At 40.5% G+C, this 23,402-nt stretch overlaps 1 protein-coding gene across 1 annotated transcript in view; it reads right to left on the bottom strand.

The window, feature by feature from the left end:
* Positions 1-4,506: 4,506 nt before the first annotated feature.
* The window catches only part of SNX4 (sorting nexin 4), a 31,458-nt gene continuing 12,562 nt past the window's right edge, over positions 4,507-23,402 (bottom strand). Inside the window, 9 exon segments of the mRNA XM_042877861.1 lie at positions 4,507-6,381; positions 6,740-6,854; positions 8,206-8,351; positions 9,278-9,377; positions 10,601-10,690; positions 14,268-14,333; positions 15,792-15,853; positions 17,361-17,433; positions 21,966-22,021. Coding sequence (XP_042733795.1) covers positions 6,334-6,381; positions 6,740-6,854; positions 8,206-8,351; positions 9,278-9,377; positions 10,601-10,690; positions 14,268-14,333; positions 15,792-15,853; positions 17,361-17,433; positions 21,966-22,021 — 756 coding nt within the window. The 3' untranslated portion in view covers positions 4,507-6,333.

Raw genomic sequence — 23,402 nt, 5'->3', positions numbered from 1 at the left:
TAAGATCAGATCATCTGGCCCAAATGCCAGCCCATGCCTGTGGCTGCTCTAGGCCATATCCCCCAGTGCCACATTCACCATTTTCCTGAACACCTCCAGGGACAGTGACTCACCACCTTCCTGGGCAGCCTGTGCCACAGCTGCTGTGTCTGATGTTGATTGCAGAAACACCACCAAAACAAACACTTCACACTTCCAGGAGCTGCAGAGATGCATTCTTGTTTAAGCCAGCACAGAAGTTCCTATATAGGGTGTCTAAAGAAAATATTTTCAGATTTAAAAGTAGCATGAAGTGGAGCAGCCACCAAATAGTCATGTGTGTTTGTTAGAAGGAAACTGAAAGTAACCCAGCTAAGCACTACATTTAGCATTTTGAAGCTAAATATAGCAGTGACCGAATCAGCCAGAAGACAGGATTTGAACATAATGGAAACGATCACCAGCAATTGCTTGGGAATATTTTAAAGACCCTGGAACTGGAAAAGGGAACGCCTGTTACAATCCCTGCTCCTGGCTTAGAGAAAATGGGTAGAGGTGAAACATCGTGGAGGGAGAAGGAATAGTAAATCCAAATACAGAGGCTAGGAATGATTAATTAGCCATGAAGAAGCTAGGAAGGGCAGCAGCATTAGCAGTGAGAACAAACTTTGTAAGGAACACAAAGAACAAAAGCATTCCCAGCACATCACAGGAATAGGAGAGCTGTTGGTAATGGAGAAATCAAACACCTCGTATTCAAAAACATTCTGTTCTGCCTCTGAAAACTTGACCAAAAGGCAGGTGAGGCACGGGGATCAGCCCCATTAACAGTCAGTTCACTTGGCTGCCACCCACCCAAATGTACTCCTCTATCAAATGCTGATGGCTTAGAAAGACCCTGGGACAGCCCCTTCCACAGCTACAGGGCTCGGTGGGAGGAGGAACTCAAAGGCATAGCACAGCCACACCTGAAGCTCCTCTGTGGTTCCTCCCAGCATGAGCTGTGGGGTGGGTTATGTGTCTGGAAAGGGCTCCACCAGAAACCATTCGCACCAACTTGCCCTGCGTACCTGAGGAAGCATTTTAGATTCCCTTCATCTCCTCTGATACTTTGCCTTCCTAGGCTGAATGCTGGTCCACAAATAAAGCCCTTTCCCAATGAACGTTCCTGATTCTGGTTTACAGGTTAATTAAGCACTTCAGCTCTGTTTGACATGTAACAATGTGTGAACTATACAAGGATATCTATACAAGGACATGCAAACTCTAAGTCATCCTCTTCATTTCATCCTATGAGGATGCTTAAATCATATCACGCTGTGTGTGCAGCCTTTGCTCAACCACAGCTGTGTGTCATCTGCTGCACGCAGAGGTGATATCTCCTCAGTCAGGTGCACCAGGGATCAGCTCCTCACATTAGCACACATGCAGATCCCTGCAGCTTCTCCTCAAGCCCCAAAGATCATCCAGCATGAGAAACCTCTGAGTCACTGATGTTGATTTCAGCTACGCTTGAAATTCAGGAGACAACCCATGAGACTAGGTAAAAAAAAAAAAAAAAAAAAAAAAAAGTAATATTTCACCTATCTCATTTGAGAGATGGGATTATTATAGGCCTGTCAGTGTGAAAGTAAACCCCGGGAAAGCAATAGTTGATACATAATTAAAAGAGATCAGTGCCAATCAAGACATTCATAGAAACAGACCACGTCAAATTGGTTCCGGTGTCCGTAGAGCTCAGATTGTGTCACAGAATAGCACTGGTGCCCCCACACGAGCAGTACCATCCACAGAGCAGTGACTTTGCTTGGAAGATAAAGCAGGCAAACAAGATTGGAAAAAAAGCGCCGCTCAGTCTTTGGAACAGCCATTTGAAGATTTGGCTTCTGTCACTTCTTCGAGTTTCAAAGCTGCCACCAGAAGCACGTTTCTTCTAAAAACCAAATTCAAAGCAGCACTGGGCAGGAGGAGCTTTCCCACCCCTCCCAGAGGAGCACAGACAGCACCAGCAATCACAGCTATACCCTCAACCGTGCAGCCTGCACCTCCTCCAAGCAGTTATTAAGCAAGAAAGCCGTCCCACCAGCTCAGAAACCTTTGCCATACATCCAGCTCAGTCAGCCTGCTGCAAAACCTGCCCGCGAGCTTCTGCAGCTGCTGCATATCGCAAGCCGCAGCAACGAATGACCTCAACCATTCCAACCAGCACAGCAGGGCTGCAGCAATGGCACGGAGCGGCCCCCTAACGCCGTGCTGGAGACCCACCAGAGGGCGACGGGGTTGCGTTTTCCTCCCGACTACACCGTTAGCACCACGGCATCCCACAGATGCTTGCCACACAAACTCGCCTTTTATCTCCCCTATCTGCTTGCAGCTACTTTTTGAGCTGAAGTAGAATTGGTTTTATTGTTGTCACGATGCCGACTGCTAGCAGAAAGCACTTGTTGCAGACAAATGAGGTATTCACTCATCGCAGCTTGTGGGATGCCTGTGGTATATGGCACATCAGCTCTGTGGGTCCCCAGCCTATGTCTGATTACAATGGTTTTTGCAGGATCAGAGTTTTTGTAAAGATTATGACGGGCTTTCAAAGACAGTAGCTTCTTCTCCTATCTCATCTGTTCAGGAACAGCAAGCAAACAAAGCCAAACAGGATATTAGGGAAAATTTCTTCTCAGAAAGAGCGGTGATGCAGTGGCACAGCTTCCTGGGGAGGTGGGGGAGTCACCATCCCTGGAGGTGTTCAGGGACCATGGAGATGTGGCCCTGAGGGACATGGTCAGTGGGCCTGGACAATGGGTTGGACTTGATGATCTTATCTTTTCCAGCCTTAATGAGGCTAATGTTGTTTCTACGAGAAACAACAGTAATATCACACTGATCTATGGTGTCATACCAGAAAGTAAATCAGTCTGAGCTCAACATGAAGACTGCACCACTACTGGTGTTCCACTCAGCTTGGAGATCTCAGTTACCACCATGTTTAATTCTGTCCTAGACACTATCATTATCATCACAGACACTCCATTTCAATCTTTGAAAACTCTTGAAATTCTTACCTCCTGTTTCCATCTCACTCACCACCATCACCACCTCAAAACAAGGGCAATACAGCACTGTTTTCCCCTCCTGCACATCACAGGTTCAGACGCCAAGAAGAACAACAACCCTTCACTTAAGCAGGAGCTCAATGCTCTGGGCTACCAAAGCCAGAAGGCATTCAACACAGCATCCTACTTCCTTCAGTTGGACCCAAAGTTGTGTTTATGTACAGCTGTGTGTACATATGCATGCATGCATACATGCACGAGAAGCTTCCCCAAGTACTAGCCCTGAGACGCCCTGCTCCAGCTCCAGATGCATGAGAGGATTTGGGTGGTAGGGAGAGGCATATGGGAAAGCAAGGTCTCTCCTAGCTGAGCTTTGCTGTATCACCTCTTTGTGGCAATGCATTTGCCTACAGGACTGCCCCCTTCTCTCCAGCTCACCTGCACCAGGCAAGCTGTTCAGTGGGACTTCAGCTCAGAGGTTTGCTCTGCACTGACCAAATCAATTTCCACACAGAGCTGTTAAGAGTAACTTTGCTTTGGTCAGAAACTTAAGTAGCACAACATTTAAAAAATATATATATGACCATTCAGAAAAATGTCTTACCTCACAGCTTCTTACCCTCCCTACATTTCAGGAGCAGGAAAACGCAGCCACACCAAGGTCCTGCAGGTGGTGGGAAGGTCATGGTCAGTACAACCAATGGTAATGCCTGCCTGTGACATAAGTGACAGCTCCAGCAGTAAGTCCGATTATTCACACAGGTAAGCGATTTTATAAATGAGCATTTTGGTGAGATTAAGTTAACCTACCTGACTGCTATTATTCTAAGGCCTCTCACCTATTTTTTACATTTACTAGATAACAGAAGGAGTTTAGCCAAGGCAGTGGCTTGAGTTACAAAATATAAGTCTGCTCTGTTACTGGGAAGATGCACAGTTCAGTTTGTCTTGTGAACTTTATTAACTGCATGGAAACAGCCAATAACTAGATGATTTTCCCCTTTAAAGAGCTAAAAACTTAAGAAAGGGGAAGAAATCCTCAGTTTGCTAAAATCCACGAGTACACAGACGCAAGCAATGCCTGTCTGGAAACAGCAGAAGTAAAAGGTATAAAGCTAGTTCAAATTATGCTTAACTCAGCTTTCACCCAAGTTGTGTCAAACAGCACAAACCCTTTTGAAATGCAGCTTCTCTCACCCAGACAAGATGTATGAAACTCACAGTTAGGCCTGTTTGGGCAAAAGCAAAGCAGGGCTCAAAGTGGCATATAACAAGCAGATAATTTCAGACTTCAATGCCATGTTCTTCACCTAAAAGGCAAATCAACTAGTTGTGCAAGATTTACTTCTCTACTTTCAAACCAAATTTTGGAGACTGTCTGAGAGCTAAGATGGCCAAGAACCAAATTCAAGAAATTAAGCAACATTTGTCAGCACTGCAAAGACAGCATTTTTACAAAAACAGCATAACAAAAATATCAAAGAGCAATTTTATTTAGCTTATTTGGCACAAAACTTACAAGAACTGTTGTTCCCTTCTTAAATTTAGTACAACTAGCAAGGAAAAAAAAGGCATACGAATACATTTAGTAAGCTGTACAGCAAGTGAAATATGGAAAGAGGCACCAGAAAGATTTACCAAAAATCAAAGTGCATGAAAAATACCTACTGAGCGCCTCATGGTATTGTATTAAGGCACCACTCCTTTAGAAGGCTTACTGAGCACGTCAAGTGTGCAACTTCTTGGTTTGGAATGTAAGAGTCCTTCAGCCTGTATCAGAACTGGATATCGCAATCCTCTGAATGGAACAACACTTCTCCTGGTAAGTATCAAACAGAGAGGCCTCCTTCTGCCCAACGCCACCTCCCAGAAGTGACACTGTCAAAAGCTTTGACAAAGCTAACACACATCAAAGCACCCAGCTTCTTACTTCCGAGTTTGGAGCTGTAGCGTACACCAGATCTTTACAATGGTTTTACAGAAAAGAAATGCTATGGAGACAGAAGTAACATGGAACGTATCAAGTAACCACGTTATTGATAATTTATCAAAACAGCTTTTAAAGACTTCCCGGAGTATCTCTTAAAAAAGATCTGAGTAGTGTTACAACCCAGAGAAAATAAATACACTTCCCAACAGAATATTACAAAGCTTCCTGGAGCATTAGCAATCAAGTGTAATGAATTCCACAAGACTTCAGGAACCTTAGGAATGTAGGAAAAGCCCAATATTAAACAGTGCTAAGTGTTTTTCATAACTGGAAACACTTAATGCAAGTACCTGTAACTACAAACCATGTTATACCGTTGATACCATGTTATACACAGAAACATCATTACAAGAGCCAGACAGACACCTCGGTTCGTTGCAGATTCTGCACATCACTACTCTTAAGTACTAGGAAAATTGCACCAGTTTTTGTATTTCAGTTTAAGAATCAAACCACTTCAGTTACAAGAAGAGATACCATAGACTAGATCCACATCTACTGTAAACAAGTTCCAAACAATCAAACAGAAGTTGCAGAAGTTGCATCTGTTTCTTGCCCAGCTTTGACTTTGGTTTTGCTGCTCAGATGGACCACCAGTTTCCTTAACTTGCAAGAAGTAGTTTGATATGAAATCAATGCCCATATCAAAAGGTAAGTGGGAACCAGTAAATGCAGAGTATTGCATCAAACCGTACAACACCTTTACTGTAGAGAGCTCCAAATATCTCAGGAGCTTAAGACTGCTTAACCTGAACCTTGGAAAAGCACATTTCTCTGTGGGCATGCAAAGGCATTTATATGTGAACCCTATGCATTACAGTATTTCAGTTTTTTGTCCCTCTGATGGTGTAAACCTCAAGAACACAATTGCGTGTCCTATTGTAAAACCAAAGCACCCTTGAGCATTACTAATTCTAAACAGCAAGGGCTAAGAGAAGGGCATCTGGAAGTGATCTACACATTATTGAGCGTGGTGTTCCACAAGTCTCACAAAACAGTTCAGTTCATACTTTCTGGGATAACTTTCCCTACACCTTCGCCCAAGTACAGAGTTGTAGTTTTCAGTAACTCCTACTCCTGAATAATTTGCTACCACATATAAAATATGCCACAATAGTGGCAGCCTGGGCTAAACATTTAACAAGATATCCTTTTTGGCCTTTATTAACAATTGCAATCAGCAGAAAGAAAAACTATTCACTCAACTCATTTATTTCATGATTTATACGTAAGTCATGTAGCAACTTAACATCGGTGTTCAACATTTGTGCTTCCATTCTCTGGCACTTGGAGGAGGAATTCACTTCCAGATAATCACATCTTGCTGAAGCATTCCTTTGCATTTGTCCAAACTTGAATTCCCTTTTAAAATTAAAAAAAAAAAAAAAAGTGAAAATAAATAGGTGGAAATACACTCGGTTTGCAAACATTTTTGTTGTTGTTGTTCCACAGAAAATTCAACAAAAAGCCCCACAGAACCTTACACAAGAGCAGGGCACAGACCACACCAAAATTGGACCATACTGCCTATTACATATATCAGCACGTCTCAGAGTAAGAGTAGGATGGAGGGAGGTTTTACACCAGTGACTTCCAACCTTCTGTGACTGCAATGTTCCTAGATGCTGACAGTTTGTATCTGATCCTCTGCTACTGTGATATACACATCGGTTTGGGTATACACACAGACACACATATGGCTCTATAAAGGCAGACGTACCTTTTTGCACATACTGATCTGCATAACAGCGTAGCTTATAAGCGCCTCCTTCAAATCGTGATTCTTCTGCTCTTTAAACCGTTCAATGTCTGCCCAGGCACTTTTCACAAAGTCTCTGGAATTAAAAGCATTATTTCTGTTAATGTCTATATATTACAACCTCAGCTCATCTTCCCTCCTCTGAGCCCACAGCAGAGCAGTTCCAGGTATGACAAGCACTCCGTCTTTCAGCCAGCAAACCAAGTTCTTAGTTGCTATGCATCCCAGAGTCCTCATTTTACAACTGGCTCTACTACTTAATTCTCCATCTACATCTTATGGATTTTAAACCAGAACCAACTTCACACAATTTTTAGCTTTTTTATTTTTAATATTCAGTAAGCATCACTACCATAGAAGCAGCACAATTCAGAAAATACTTTTCTCTGATTCCGGTGGGATGACTACATATCTTCATACTAACACTCAGTTTGCACAACACTGCACTTTTCTTTTTCAGTTGTCAAGTCAGAATTTTGGTCATTACACTGTGAAAATTCACTTGCCATCAGGACTTGAGACAGCAAAGTACAGCATTTACAAGGCAAATTTGACTTGGGCAATTCACTTCAGGAATTAATTTTATTGGTTTGGTGATATGTCTTCAGTAGTTCTTAACTAAAATGGAGTTAGATTCCTGTAATCCAATGCTTTCATTTGTGCTGGATCACATACACAAGGCAAGTATTCACTTGAAAATTACTTCCAGAGCTAAAAAAGCAGATTTCCAGTACTTCTGTCAAAATGATTAAGAAATTGCATTTACTGAATGTCTTGTTGTTCTGAACTGCTCATGAACCAGTCTTATCTTTTCTGTTCTAATCCTAACATATCAGGAGATACCACATTTACCCCTTCTATTATATGATGAACATGTTTTGACATAATCACATTGCTTAAGGAATGCTGGTTTCTTGCATTCCTGAAGAAAATTTCATTACAGCATTGAGAAGCAGTTACTAAACACAGCTTGCCAGAACTTCTAATCTCTTTCAAACAGGAGTCAGTTGTCCTCCATAGGAAAAGCTGCAGAATATTAGCTTAGGACCCATGCACACAAGCCAAATAGATACTGCATTCGAAGCCAGTCGGCTTTTGAGTTTAGGCTATTCAGCTGCAGATCAATATGCCCACCTGCTAAACATATTACTAACTGAACATGAAAGCAAGCAAGTCAGCCATTAGAGTGGGCTCAGTAACTGGGAAAGTCATCAGGTTTTACATAAGTCATATATTCAGACCAGAAGCTAACTGCATGTACTGTACTTTATTTCACAACTTGCAGCTGACAGGAGCTTTTATAGACAGCTCATAAACACCAAAAATATATTAAAAACACTTATAAAATGCAAACACCTTCAAGAGCATCCAGTCAATGACTTGCTAAGACAAGCCTCGTTTCCTTTGAAAAAATAAAGCCTGTTTACCTGCCTTCCAGATTTTTAGACTTAAGTTGTTCTTCCCCTTCCTGTATCTGCTCTTCCAGAACCTTTATCTTGGCTTCCCTCTGCTCAGGGGTTTCCTGCCCGAACAGCTTGCTGGTCATCCCTTTCAGGGAGAACGTTCTCACGGTCTACAAAAAAAAAACAAAACCAAACACCCCAAAAGCAAAGACACTCTAGGTTTGGGATTCTTGAGCATGGTTGTGAGACAGTGTGATTTTTACCAGTTACTAGGGCTTTTCCTATATGTCCAGCTCATCTTTGGACTTAACTACCGGAAAATGCTTCTTGCATGTCCCATAGGCACGTAGATATGGGAGGCATGGTGGCTCACATTAGACTGAGAGCTAAGCGAGGAGGCAGAGCTAAACAGGAACTTGTATCTCAGCTTTTATACCCAGGAACTCTGGAATCTGCACACACCATTAAATAACATGATGTTCAAATTCTTACGGCTTGTCTATGGATTGGACTCAAGTTTCCACTGATACTAGGAAGTTTCCACAATAGTTTTTCCTCAAATTGAAGCAGGAAAGAACTTAAGTCTTATATTTTGTATAATAAAGAAAAACCATAAAGGAGTTCTCTAGAACATCAACAGATTCATGATGAATCAGTATTGTGTTCAGTATTATAAATACGTGTTACTAGTGGTAGGTTTCTTTTATCCATTATCTTCTACATAAGCAGAACTAGCACCACATACCAGTAACATCCACCTTTCAAAAGGCAGAGAAAGCCTGTCAGAAATCCTACCATTTTTGACCTCAGGGATAGAGTTATTTGTATTATTTTGCTTGAATCCTATTTCCTGCAACCCTCTGCACATTCATTAAGAGAAGTTCGGTACCAAGAGCTTACATCACCAAGAACCAAGTTACTTTTAAACCTCAGAGGCCCACAGCTCATAGGATGCCAACTTCTCATAAATAGAAGCCATCACGTTAGTGCCATTTAAATGTCATTCTAAGAAGTTTGGCTCTCCCTATTAAAAATAAAATAAAATAAAAAAAACAACAAAACAACCCATCCTGGAGAAGAAAGTGGAAAGACTCACTCCTGTTGCCAGCTCCTCGCACTGCTGCTTCTTAGACGTTAGGTCCTGTGCTGCCATTTCCAAGTCATATTGCATTAATTCATGTTTTCTGCAAACTGCCCTGAAAAGTAATGAAAGATCTGTCACGTATTACTTTGTTTTGCTACGTTTCCCTCCATTTAAACTCTACAAATGGCAAAATGCTTTCTTTGGCAGGCAGTACATTCAGTTATTTATCTAGCTCAAACTCAACAGCCTTATCACAGAATGCCTAACATTACAATCGCTGTAGTTAAGCAAGCTTGGATCAAAGTACAAAGAAAGCTCTTAGTACAGCAGCATTCTGCTCCTCTGATCTTCTATTTAGACTCATTTCAAGACACTCTCAGCAGTATGAGCCCTAACACCTACTTAAGAACATCACTGTAAAATAATTTTATTCAAAATACATTTGAGAAAAATCACAGCTATGACAAAAAGTATCTGGAGATAGAGCCTGTCACAACAGCAATGCCCCACTCAGTCGTAAAATTCCTGGCATTTTAATTTTTTAAACAAAACAAGCAAGTGTGCTTTAAGATTCACACAGTGTCTTTCATCTGGAAAAGAGGCGAGTTTCCTCTGACCACCTGCACTAAGTCCCAGTCCTGTGTGGGCTGACAAGGATGCATCCGTACTCCGCTGCCGGATGCACGATCGTCTCCCGGGGGGGCTACTTGTGCTCTGGGTTCTCAGACAGCAGCCATCACTCACCAACTTGAATCTCTACAACATTACTGGACCTCTCCAAGAAGTTCAGAGCCAGCTCAGGAAGAGCATAACAGCACTAGGTACAATCTTACTGCATAAAAAGTTTTGCTTCTGTATCCATGCTTGGAAAGGAGGACTGTCCTGGTAAGACTAGTCTAAAAAACAAACAAACCCCACAGCATTTAGCTGCACAATAATGTATAGCAGATGAAAGCTATACAGCACACTCTGAAACCTGCTGAAATTGTAACAGCTGTAACAGCTCTATTTGGCCTATTTAAAACCTGAAGTTCCCAGCACACCAGGGCACCACTGCATGAGAAGCCAAGGAAACACTGTAACCAAAGGAATAAACAGCACTATCTTCCAGACTAACCAGATTTTAACATTTCATTTTACTATTAGTCATCTTAGTTCTAAATTCTTATTGCCACCCATAGAGCAATCAAATGTGAATAAGCAAAGTAAGAGATGAGAATGTGAAGCACTGAATTTGCTGCTGCTTAGAGAAGAGGATATCAAATTAAACTCAGCACCAACACGTTAGAGGAAAGCATGATGGTCTTTACTCGAGCTGCATACTTCTGCACATACCGTAGTGCTTCTGCATAGAAGAGATACTCCTTCAGCTGATCAGCATAATGTTCCTCTTCTTCCAGAATGTCATCAATAGAAGCTGCATATCTGGTGAAAAACAGCCATGGTTAAATAGGAAGTTCCTTAATCTAAACTGTAAGGTTTACACAGACAGTAACAAGAGAGGACACCTGTTTGACAGAAAGGCCAGTCACAAAGTAAAACAGCAGAACACTTCTAAGAAGGGTTTTTCCTCTGTCCTTTGTTTTTAATTAAACTCTGAATCAGCTAATATAAACACTCCTGCAGGCCTGTTTCTTTGGATGTTACTACAATAAATCTTTTGATGAGTACAAGATTTATCATAAGTTTCCTGCTGAAGATCAGGCAGTTTTTATTACAGGAAAGGGACAATTTACTCCTTTTCTTCAGTGGGTCATCAAGAAGCAGCACCAAGGCAAAAAAGAAGATATGATGCAGAAGAACCCTTGCAAGGCTGGAAGTACTAAGGCTTAGAAATGTAAGCATCACAGCTGACGGCAAGCAAGCAGCAGAATTTAAAGAAGCTGTTTGTATTGTCTGTTATTCAGCCTTTTCATAAGCCTGAGAACACAAAACTCACAGCGGTGTTCCGAACACCAGAACACGAAGCCCTTCAGCTCCTTGTTTCTTTGTCTGCTGTGTAAGTCAGGCATGAGAGTTCAGAGCAAAAACAAGTCTAATCCTGCCCTTTAGAGAGAAAACTTGAGTAGCATGAGGGCTACAACTCCACAGCTCTTACACTCAGCAAGTTCCATTCAGTATCATTTAAGATATCGTCTGCTAAAAATGGCAAAAAGCACTTTCTTTTTCAGTTTATACTGCCAACTGAACACCATTTAATAGGTCTTCCACTAACTAGTATGACTGTTCAGAAACACCTGCAGGGTCAGGCCTACAGCTAAAAGACCTGCCCATCTCAGTTGGCACAGTGACAACTGGACACCGTGTCAGTACAAAGCGAGTACCACTGTCATGGTACAGATGAACAGAACAAATGAGATCCTACCACAAATGCCTTCATCTATTCCGAGACCGGGGCAATCCCTGGCATGGAAGAAATAAGCATTCCCACAGCTGCAGGCTCCCTGCTGTGAGCATGTGTCCACGCTTGCCTACTGACCACTGTATTGCAACCCAAGTGCTAATGAGGGCCTTTCTTGCCTTTGAAGTTTCTGCAAAGTATTTGAGTTCCTGTGTTTCTCTTGGTGTCTCTCTAGTAATTATCTCTGAGGAAGAACTGGCAGAGTCAATCTGAACAGTAACTGGTAGCATGACATGGGAGAGAACAGAAAATCCTGCATGCTCCATAAGAAATAGCATCATTTAGACCCCTGGAAAGACACCGGAGGTGTCTGAGACACTTGCACTGAATGTTACCATCAGGCCTGCTATGAAGGAAACATGAACTAAGACTCTGAAGAGGCAACAGCTACCTGCAGGAGAACTGCTACAATGTGGAGCCTGAGGAAAACGCGGTAGACATGGTCATCTGGTCAAACATGAATTTCAGTATCCAAGCACAAGTTGTTCAGATGCTCTGAACTCAAAGATATAGCAGGGTTTTTCATGGGCATGCCAGGCCTCCTCATGATAAAATTGCCACGCACATACATGTTCTGAAAAATCCTGCAGTCACACAGGTCACGTGCAGCTCACCCTCCATTTTTAAGTTCTGAAGTACAATAATTTTAGTATAGTGGTTAGATTTCCCAGGACAGCAGATGGAATGCATTTCAATTTCAAATAAGTTCTAAGTTTAGAGAAGTGCCAGAGCTTGCATGTGGCAGAACAACTTTCCCAAAATAAACAAACACACATCATAAAAGATCTTACCTAGACAGGATTTTTCAAGTCACACTTGAGTTTGTTTTCAAGGTAGCTCTATGACAAACTGTACTTCTGACTGTCTAAGCTGAAATTTAAACACTAGTTTGTCCTGAATGGATCAACAAACCAGGGAAAATATTAAGGAGAAACACTGTAGTAAGTCCTGAAAGCACCCACTCTTCGTGGGAATCCTCAACTAAAACATGGTTTTAGTTAAGACTGATTCCACCTGTAATGACAGTCCAGTTGATGAACAGATAAAAGGTCATTCATTAATTGCATAAAAGGGCAGAAGACAAAGGCTAGGAATATTCTTCTTTCATATTTCAAATGCCAGCATTACAGTCATTCACTTTCTCAGCATACTCAGTTGTTTTTATTTATAAATTAGCAAGCTTCATCCTATCACACAACACATATCCAGAGGTCTTCCATATTATCATCCCAAGCAATAACTCCTTGAAAGTTTAAATAAATATCTGGTAAAGACTACAGCACATGGGATAGATAAAGAATAATTCAATTTGTCTTGAAGTTTAAGAGGTAACTTTCCTGAAGTAGCTTTCAGTTGCAAAGAATCCCTTCAGTCTAATGTTATGGGAACATTCACTGGACTTGCAAGAAGTCAGCAGTATCACATTATGGATATAGTAGTAGGTGCTGAACACTGCATTCCATCTCTATTTCAATTATTTTCCTCTGAAAGCAAAATGCATCATTCATTTCTTTAATCTCAGTAGAGTAAAAAATGTAATCTTTTTTTCGGATGTAAAGCACCATGTTAACCAAGGCACAGAAGTGGGAACAAATTACTCAAAAGTTCAAATTCTTAAAGATCTGATTAAAGCAAAATTTATCTGAAAAGAAAAAAAAAAAGAACCAACAAAACAAAAAAACACAAGGGTGTTCTGGCATGGCTCTTCAAACCCTTCCATTAGTAACAATCACAACCAACATGTATGTATGTACAACATACATAGATTTGCAGCATAATCTAAACTTGATAGCTTTGCTTCTACACAAGCTACACTTTATCTGCATGAAAACAATGAAAAATTACGATACATACGAAGGAATGACAAACAGTTCCCATCTCTTGCTGGAGTTGCTACTTTACAATAGTACTTGATTACAAAAGAAGATTCAGAGTCAGGAGAAGTTGTTGCATTCCACTTACTGTATTGCATAGGACTACCTGAAAAGTAATAACCTGGAGTATTGCTTCTGTGAGCACTATGAAATGTCAGACTCTTATTTTGAAGGCTGCGTTTCATGCAGCTCTGCCAACTGACTCTAGAGATGCAAAAAGGGAGGATTCTCTACTTTATTAGATCCAGACAGTATTTGTTTCAAGAATCCATTAGAGTTTTGGAGCTAAATAATTAAGTTTCTTACCTTTCTGTGATTAAGTCCAAGTCTGTGTACCATCTACTACATGGTACAAAATACTGCTATCAAAAACAAATGGATCTCATCAGGCCTGCAGTACATTAAAGTTGTATTCCACCAGTTTCTGGCATAGTAGCTTAAAAGAAAGGCTGGAAGAATTCCAAACACTTCTACAATTTCAAAATAATAATAAAAAAGAAACCACTCTGGTTCTCCTGAGACCTTTTGAGCTACTTAATACAGTATATGGACACTAAAATTATGCCTGCATCCAAGGCATAGAAACACTGCACACCTAAAAACAACGTGCCCCCAGCTTTCTTGTTACACTAGTTGTATGTACTTTGGGTTGAGGGAAAAGAGAGGAAAGAGGGAGAGTTCTACATCTGGCTTACATCAAACTATCAGATATTCAGTCAGTACTTACACATCCATGTGGTGGCCAGCACTCTGCAACCCATCCCCCATCTCCTTTTCAATGGCACTCCACTCACTGTTTGAGAAACAAATGAGAAGCAACATCACACGTGAAGGGTAAGGAAAGTTAATAAGCTGCATCCTGTATGTAGTTTCTTTCCAGGTGACACCTGAATGGAAACTGCCTTGCAGTTGGACTCTGCCAAACTGTTTTCTTCCTGTGAGCAGCAGCACTGACAGTATAGCAGCGAGTCTATGAAAGGCGTTCTATTCAACAACTGTCCCTGCTGCATAAAGTTGTCCTGACAAACAAACATACATGGCTTAAAGTTCATTTTGAGCCAAGAGGGTCTTGTTTAAACAGCTAAAATTACATGATGGGTCACTTAAAGAAAAGATAGGAAGGTTTCTAAAACAGAGTTTTGCCTACCTTGTGTTTCAAGTGTGGAAAGCTCAGTTTCTTTTTGGCAACTATCAGATAGAAGCCTCTCATTGCAAAAAAACAGAAGGTGGGATTTGACATTCTCAAGCATTTTACCTCTACTGAAACGAGTTGGTGTATGCTGTTTTGTGTTTCCATTGTAGGCTTCTGTTTAGTTCCACTCATTAAAAATAACAACAATAATTTCCTCATTACTGCAACTCCCTATTCACATTGAGGAGACTATTTAGATCACATAGGAATCATTTCCAGTAAAGATAGCAGGAGGCTTGTTCATAGCATCCATGTACACTGCAACTCTGTGCTCTCAGCTCTGTGAAACCTCATGAGGTTTATGAGCAATAAGAGTTACATCAACAAGTATTTATACAAAAAAAAAAAGGGGGTCCACTTATATTTCATATAACTTATGCCTAATGCATTTATTTTGTCCTTTTTCATAAACATTCCACTGTTCACGTTGACATTTGTTTGTCTTTGTGTTATTATAGAACTACACCTAATTTCACTTTAAAACCCCCAATGAGAAAGACATCTGCAATCCATTAACCCAGAGAATTAAATTTAGCACTTGAACACTGTGTAGAAGCAGGAGGTTTCCCTTAACCAGAAGTTTAGATTCTTTAATTCTCCAGTGAGATGGAGAACTCGAGCATGCAATTCACTCGTATAAATCAAAATGATTGGCAAATTCACTTTAAAAAGAAACAACAACCAAAAAACCCAAGTTACTAACATCGCGTGGAGTTTTCAACTATTGGTTTTCAACTATTAAAAGAATCTAGAGGTTTTTCAGAGAAAACTGCCTGAAAATAGGCAGTAAGTGACATTCTAAAGAAACAGCACGCCAATGTCACAACAAAAGTCCCAAATTTCTGGGAAACAAAACGAAAAGCTGAAGTTGTCCACTTCTGATTAAGAGCAGCAGATCCAGAGGCCCAACACAAGCCTCAGTGGTACTGCAAAACAACACTTTTCAAGTCAGACATTTCAATGTTTCAGATAAGTTGTTCTGCTTTTGATAAACATAACTAAGTTTACTACTCTCTCTAGAACACCTGTGAGACATCTGAAAACTGGATGAACTCTTACCTGAATACTCTTCCATAGTTGCCGTGAACTTTATAGACGCCATACAGCCGGTCTGCTACCCTCTAAAACATTCAAGGTTAGTTTTGGTCATGAACATTAAAATGGAGCTGCTTTGTCAATACCCCTGCACAAACTCTGAGCTGAAGTCTTACTGCTTTCACACAGGCAAACAAGTTTATGCTAACGTCTAATCTAAGCCACTAGTGAAGGAAAACTCAAAAGCAGAAAATCTTTGAAGACCGAAGTCATAGTCAAGGCTGCACTGAAAAGCAATATTCAAAGTATTTCTTCAGAAGTGCTCACATACAGGATGTGTCTACTGAGACTGTAAATTATCAGTTAATTCAGATTTTGCAATCCAGCTGTAAGGCACAGCCTCTTTCATCTGATCAATGCTAGGTTTACATGCATGCATGCTTATTTAATGTAAAGATAACAAGACAGCAATCCACGCTGACATCAAGACGGCAGGGAAAGTCTCACAGGAATTCAAACAAGTGACTTCATTTTCCCATCCAGCTCAGTGAAACAAAGGAAAGGAAACAAGCTATCCACTGCAGAACACATTGCCACAACTAGATACATCCTTTCAGCTCTTTGGAGAGAGAGGACCTGCTGCAGCAGGCAACAATGCCTAAACAACACGTGTTACAACATGAATAACACACTCCCAGGTGTGACTTGCAATCCCAATACTGCCCTTCTAATTGTGACATACCAATGAGTTAGACTGACGTCTTATAAGAGTTAGCTACTGGTCTGTTAAAGCAGTGAAAAGGAAATCATCCTAGAGATCTGATGCACACACAGCTCTGAGAAAAAGGCACCGTTAGTAGAACCCCAGTGATTAATCCTCTCAAGTATTCCAGCTCAGAAGATCAAACAATTACCAACCTATTCCACAGCACAGCTCCCAGCAAAAATGAAATCCCTGTTAAGCACAATAAAAAGGCAATACCTTGCTGCTCATTGTTGGAATTGTGATTTCCTATTTGTGCCTTCCTTTTACTTATAGTTTTCCACTGTCAGCCCATAGAGAATCTTGATGCATGACATAATTATTCTTATCATTAAAAAGAACGTTATTCTTCAGAGATTGAAGAAGTAGAAAAAGAAAAAAAAAAAAAAAAGTGTGCTGGGAAGCATGCACAATTCATATTAAAAGCTCTGGAAAACAAAATCCTATATATCTGACCAGAAAACTGAGCTTTGGGTTCCTTCCTAGCAAAGACATCCTGCAAGCGTAATGTGCCTGCTGAGAAAAAAAAGACATTTTGTACCTCTTTGTAACACCTTGTAGACAGGATCATCAGTGGGGACAGCAGATTACAAACACCAATGTTAACCTTGATGTGTGTCACATATGGGACTCTTTCCCCAGCCCCTCCAAAACCTGCACCAAGGCAATGCTGTCCTCACCATCTCCTGCCCCTTGCTCTAGAGCTGGGCTCTCAGTCAGAACTGCACTTATTCCAGAATACATACACCATTTCTCTCAACTGAACAAGAAATGCTGCCTTGTAAGTATATGTTGTACTATTTGTCATGACACACATGGGAAATACTTACAGCTCTGACTCTCAGAAGGTGTGATATGACAGACTGCAGTTCATCACTATAGTGTTTTAGTTCAGTAAATCTCCTGGGAGCAGGAAACAGATAATACATCATTAGTCATCAAGAAAGTAAGCTTTCAATAAATGCAAGATAGAGCCACAACGCTACACCAGCAAGATTCTATTGAAGTCTGGATTGTGTTGAAGTGACATTAGCTGATGACTCCTGAAGAAGTGGTTGCAGAGTTCAGTTCCCCTAAAGCAAACAACCCCAACACTTGTCTGACTACTAGTTTTGATATGCAAATGCTGGCAGTTCAGATCAATTTAAGAGATAACATTTTATGAGATGAGTAGTTAACTGAAATCGCTGCTATTAATTTTTTTCATGGGATTTATAAAAGCAAGTGTTACTGAATAGGAAAGCTTAAAATAACTGCAAAGCCAAAATCAGCTGAACCATTCCGTTTAATAAAAACACATTCACATTTGTGACCTGACAAAAGAACTTCCCTTTCCAGCTGCTATCTAGCCAGTGTTGAGTACAGCATTTCAGACGCTCGGGGAAGCATTCACAATGCTTCCACCATTCTCACAATGCTTTCAAGGCTCAGCTGCGTGGAACTGTAATAGCTGTGCATGAAACCCTACTGAGAACTGGACCTACTTGTGGCTATAAGCAAGTTAGCACAGCTTAACCAGTCAGGTCAGTCACTGAGTGCTCATGTGCACACTGCCAGCCTGCTATTGCTGAGAAGCTTTTTTATCAGTCACCCCAATTAACCCTTGGTTTTAGTTTCAGTTGATACAAGTTAGGTCATCGCAATTAGAAAGCAGAGTCAATTATCACAGCTTCGCTAGGCACTGGTAACCAATTAAACCACAGCAGCAGACACTTCTGCATGCATAAACCCTCCCTGTTACAGTCAAATCTAACTCACAACTTACTCTGGAAACAGGCAGCATACAAGTACCTATTTCATTTAGGTAGAAAGCCAGAAATAGCTGTACCTAACTTACTAGCTACAGTGATCTGAAAATAAGCAAATTAGTAACATGGAAGAACGCAACTAGAACTAAAGAATGGGAGTCTGAAGTTAGTCTTCCAAGTTGATGGTTAAACATTGAAAGAAAAAAAAAAGAAACAACCCCTAATCCCCCCTCATACATATGGCCAGGATTTGTACATCAGAATAGTTTGTGGCAAAGAGGCCTTATTGAAATGAGTCACATCACTTGCTTTGGGTGACCAAATACAAAATTCCAAGGCTTTTCATTTAACACTCCTTCCCCTACCAGGAAGTTCTCACCTGAAAAACTCTCCTCCCTGTACTCAGGAAGTAGAAGTTTTATTACCATTTCTAGTATTTCTGATCTCTGAGGAGCATCTTTTATAAGACTGTGACACACACACAGGGTTAAAGTACATAAAAAGATTTAAAAGCCAGCAGAGAAACTGTATGGGAAAAATAAATAGTCATTGATCTGCACAGTGGGGTTTTGAGAGCAATCTTTTCAGTTTACACTTTATAAAATATGCACCAGGGCAGCATGTCAGACAGCTGCAGACACAAACAGTGAAGATATTTGAAATAATTGAACTAAGAACAAAAGATTAAAAAGCATGCCTTCAGCTCAGGAAGACTCCCTTTCCCACTCCAGAAATTTATAATGAAAGGTGTTATTTACTCTGTTTTGTGGCAAGAAAGCTTTTAGGAATGCTGTACTCCCTGAAGGCAAGAGTCAGGAACCCAGGACAACTTTCAGCATCCTGGACTCCAGCAGCAATGTATCATCTCCTATACCAATACCTCCCCCATATTTAAAAAAAAAAAAATCACCTTTGAATCAAGCTGCCCTATTATTGTCTCTGAACAGCACAAACCAAAGTGAAACTGCCTTTTTGCACAATGTTTCCCATAAACTGAGTCTTAAGAATGCCAGCTCTCAGCAAAAAGTGTTTTTTAAGAGATTGATGGTGTTGTAGATCAAATGTTTATTTCTCAAGCATTTGCTCAAGCACTACTTAATACTCATGTAAAACAATAATTACAGTACCACCTAACTTCCAAACTGAGTTTGGAGAGGCGTATACAGAGATATTTACTTCCCAGTGTATTGTAACAAAAGAATCTGTGAACCAAGATGTGATTGTGGCACTCAGCTACTGAAACAAGTCTAGCTTTCCTCCCTTGGTTTTACTGGTTCTGCAACACTACCAACAGTCCACATATTTAAGAACTAAGCAACCAAATAGAGCTTCAGACACAAATGACGAACTGATCAGTCCACAACTCTGTAAGGGAAATTATCAAGTTTCTTTGCATAAAGATGTTATGGTAATGGTACAGAAGAGTATTTCATTTATGGGAGGTGGCATTTCAATACAAGTTATTACTTTGGGCATTTTACTCAGCTGTAGTTCTCCAAATCAGTAAGGACAGTATTACAAGGTCAGTACCATTTGCCTGCTTTGTGATAGAGAGCAGTTTTTGTGCTTTGGTGATTTCTGTTGGTTTTGGTTTTTAATTTTGCCTTTGGAAACAACATAGAGTTTTCTAAAGAAATCTTTCACCAAGAAGAAAGCTATTGTTTTGATTCAAAGTACTAATGGAGAACAAAGGATAGAAGAAGAGGACAGGTGTGAATTCAAAAGAGGTCTGTAGGAGACAGACTGCAAATTTACCTCTGATAATCAGAACACCCAAGTTTTATCACTATATAATTCCATCAGAAAAGATATTAATTGCCTCACACAGGAAGAGCTTTAACTCCCAGTCTGCCTTTGACCTCCAAGAGCAGCATCACTTCAGCTGTTTAAAGTTCCTCACGTTGCTTTAAGCTAAGGGTGCAGTTCCACAGCACCACAGGACAATCTGAACTGGCAGTTGCAGCAGTTTTTCATCTGGACCCTCACTGGTTCAGGCAGCTGGACATAGGCAGAACACCTACACTCCACACAGCAGTGCCATCAGTTATAGCAAGGTGAGCTTGCTGAACCCTCTTTACCACCCACTCAAACAAGCATCAAAGGTAACATAAAAGAGTAAGGAGCCAGACTGCAGGCAGCTCAGGCATTACTGTGCTAGACAAAGCAAGGCACTGTGCCTTCTCAAGCCACACATGCTATAGTCAGGGAGAGCCTTTTAATAAACAAATACAGGATACGCTCATTGGTTATTATACAACTTGTAAAATAGCTTGCCATTGTAACTAAGTGTTCAATTTGGAAGTTGCGTAGGTGGCAGAACACAATAGAAAGCAGGTGCTGTATCTCTTAAGCACTGTGAAGTCAGATATTCAGGGATTGTTTTTGTTACAATGCCTTCCTCCTATTTTCCTTGTATTAACTCTTTTTGTGCTTTATACCAACCTGTATTTCAACAACAGCTTTGCTTTCTGAAACATTGCCTTGAAAGATATCGGTAAATGTCTCATCTCAGTATTAACCAGCCTTTCTCACGTATGGGCAGATTACTGGCAAAGTTTTCCCATCACATAAGAAGGGAAAGCAAACTCCCGCTGCTCGCAAACAAAAAAGATACAGGACTCAAGCATGGGGACAACTTCACCTATAATTACCATGACCTCATTCATAAATGTTCATATGCATTAAATACACGCTAAAATACTCGCTGCCACAGGAGGCTGCAAAAATAAATACTATCAGCAAATTCCAGAAAAGAGGGCCTGGACCAACTCAGAGAAATCTGCCAATGGATATCAAGAAGTTCAGAAAGGTCTGTACCCTCTAACACCCTTGATACAATGCCCATGGGTGCTGGGAAGCATAAAGAGAACAGACAACAGAAAGCAGTCAGGCACATGCCCTGACCCTACAGAGCACACCCTATTGCCGCTGCTGGACAGCAGATCAATCCATAAGGGCTGTGCAAGTGTGTCTATCACTTATAAATGGAAATCAGCAAAATCCCTCGTCCTATTGCTGCATACTAATGTTTCTAACAATTACAGACTTGTAATGTTTCAGACTATTACAGTAGACACTCGTATCTCCTCAAACCACCGAGGGTTTGATCATCCTCCCATTATACATCCTCATCCTTCTGACCAGTCTTTTAATCCATCAGATTGCTTTCAGTGCCTGTCTCCAAGTATCCCAAATTGCAGCAGAGCTGAACTGACCTCAAGACCTCCACAAGCATCTGTGAAATCTGGCAGTTTGGAGACAACTATGAACTACAGCACCAGCATGCATGCATCTAGATTTGTATACTAGCAGACTTTTGGAAAGATCTACTATCAATCTGTACTCTGTTCATGTTTGGAAAGATTTCATTGCAAGCAAAAATATTAAGAAGTTATTTCTCTGGTCTAGTGTTGTGTGTTTTTATTTTATTTTACCTTCCCAAGCTTTTAATCTAGCTAGAAGGAAGGACTCATTTTCCATGAAGCAATGGCATTTTCCTGTTTTAGCAACACGATGTATCAAATCTGTTCATATTGCCTCCTTATTGAGCTTCTGTTCAAAACTAAGGTGCAGAAAGATCATTTTTCTTTTCTGAATTTATTCTAAGGAGATAGAATAGTTTGTCATCTGAAGTTACAGTTGTAACTGAAAAGGGGAAAGGGAGGGAGGAAGGATGTGGAATCTTACTTGTCTGGGTTTTTCACTCTGAATGTTGCATTAAGAGCTTTTAATCTGGAATCTGCCTGAAAAAGGGGAAAAAAAGCTTTGTTAATTTAATGCAATTAAATTCCAGTGACAAAAACCTCAGCCTTCTGGCAGCACCATTAGAAAAAAAAAATTCTTGCCTTCCTGGCATATTTAAATCTTCAGACACTGAACAAGTTGACACTAGCTGCCCTACATGTCAGATCTTTTAATAAGAAGTAGAAAACCAAGATATTTGTGTGAACTTGGGTGCAAACAGCATCCACTAGCATTAAGCTGTATAATCCCAAATCTCACAAAAATAGTTCCTTCTTAAAACGCTACACAAATCACGGAGTTAAGATACACAACCCTGCATTCTTTTTAGATGAAGCAATTAGGTAACATAAGACCATATGGACAAACTATTTTATATTTTTCAAACCAAATAAAACCAGTGGTAGATGACCTCTGTACGCTCTTTATTGCTAGGAACAGATCCCCAGTGAAATCAAAGGCATACATGGTGTTCTCTTATTTTATGAGTTGCTCTAGAGAAAATATGTAATTTGTATATCAGAGTAGAGCTATTTTTAATGCAGTGTTCTTTTCCATAACATAGCATATATAATCCTCCACAGAGGAAAGTTCATACCCAATTAAAAAGGTAATTAGCTATCTTAATTTCTGTGTTGTTGTTTTACTAATGACTGTAGCAGCAGCAGAGAATTTCCCTAAGAAGGTGGGTGGATTGTTTTTTTCTGCTTGCTCGTTTTATTTGTTTGGCTGTCTGGTTGTTTTTAAGTTCAACTGAATTTTTAAAAACTGTGCAATGGGAATTCACTCTGAAATAAAAGATACCAATGCAGATGAGACATCCCAGCCTCATCCACAGAGGTCCCAGATCACAACTTTTCGGGCATTCCACGTGCAGCTTACAGAAGGTTCATTTATACTGCATGAAAATCAGAGGATAAGTAAAAGGGCTGAAGTGTACTTCTGATCACAACATCTTTCCTTCTACTGGAAGTCCAATGAGGAATATATCTTGTGAGATGTTCAAGATTTCCTACAAAGCACTTCTAACTGGCGCCACAACCAGCTAGCAGTAAGTTGTTACTGTTAGTAAATGACACAGCAATACTCTGTGCACTGGTTTCGCCAAATCAGATTTTAAAGAGCTGTTCTGAACCGTACAGAGAATGGAACATGGCATTCTCCCAGACCAAGAAGGGAAGTCCTCCCTTCATGGCAAGTTCCACTTATAGTGGAAGGTCCACTGAAGAGATATGCCCTGCTCAAGACTGTTCCTCCCATCTAATGACCTGAGCAGAAAATATCTGCATTTAAACATTAGTGCAAGATCCTTTCACCTGGAACCACCTCCATATTTGGAAGACACTTAAGAAAGCAACTAGGTTTAGGAAATAACAACTAGAG

The sequence above is a fragment of the Lagopus leucura genome, unplaced genomic scaffold (assembly GCF_019238085.1).
Source record: "Lagopus leucura isolate 7727_CA_CO unplaced genomic scaffold, USGS_WTPT01 Super-Scaffold_100019, whole genome shotgun sequence".
NCBI lineage: Eukaryota > Metazoa > Chordata > Aves > Galliformes > Phasianidae > Lagopus > Lagopus leucura.
This window is presented reverse-complemented; position numbering and strand designations above follow the sequence as displayed.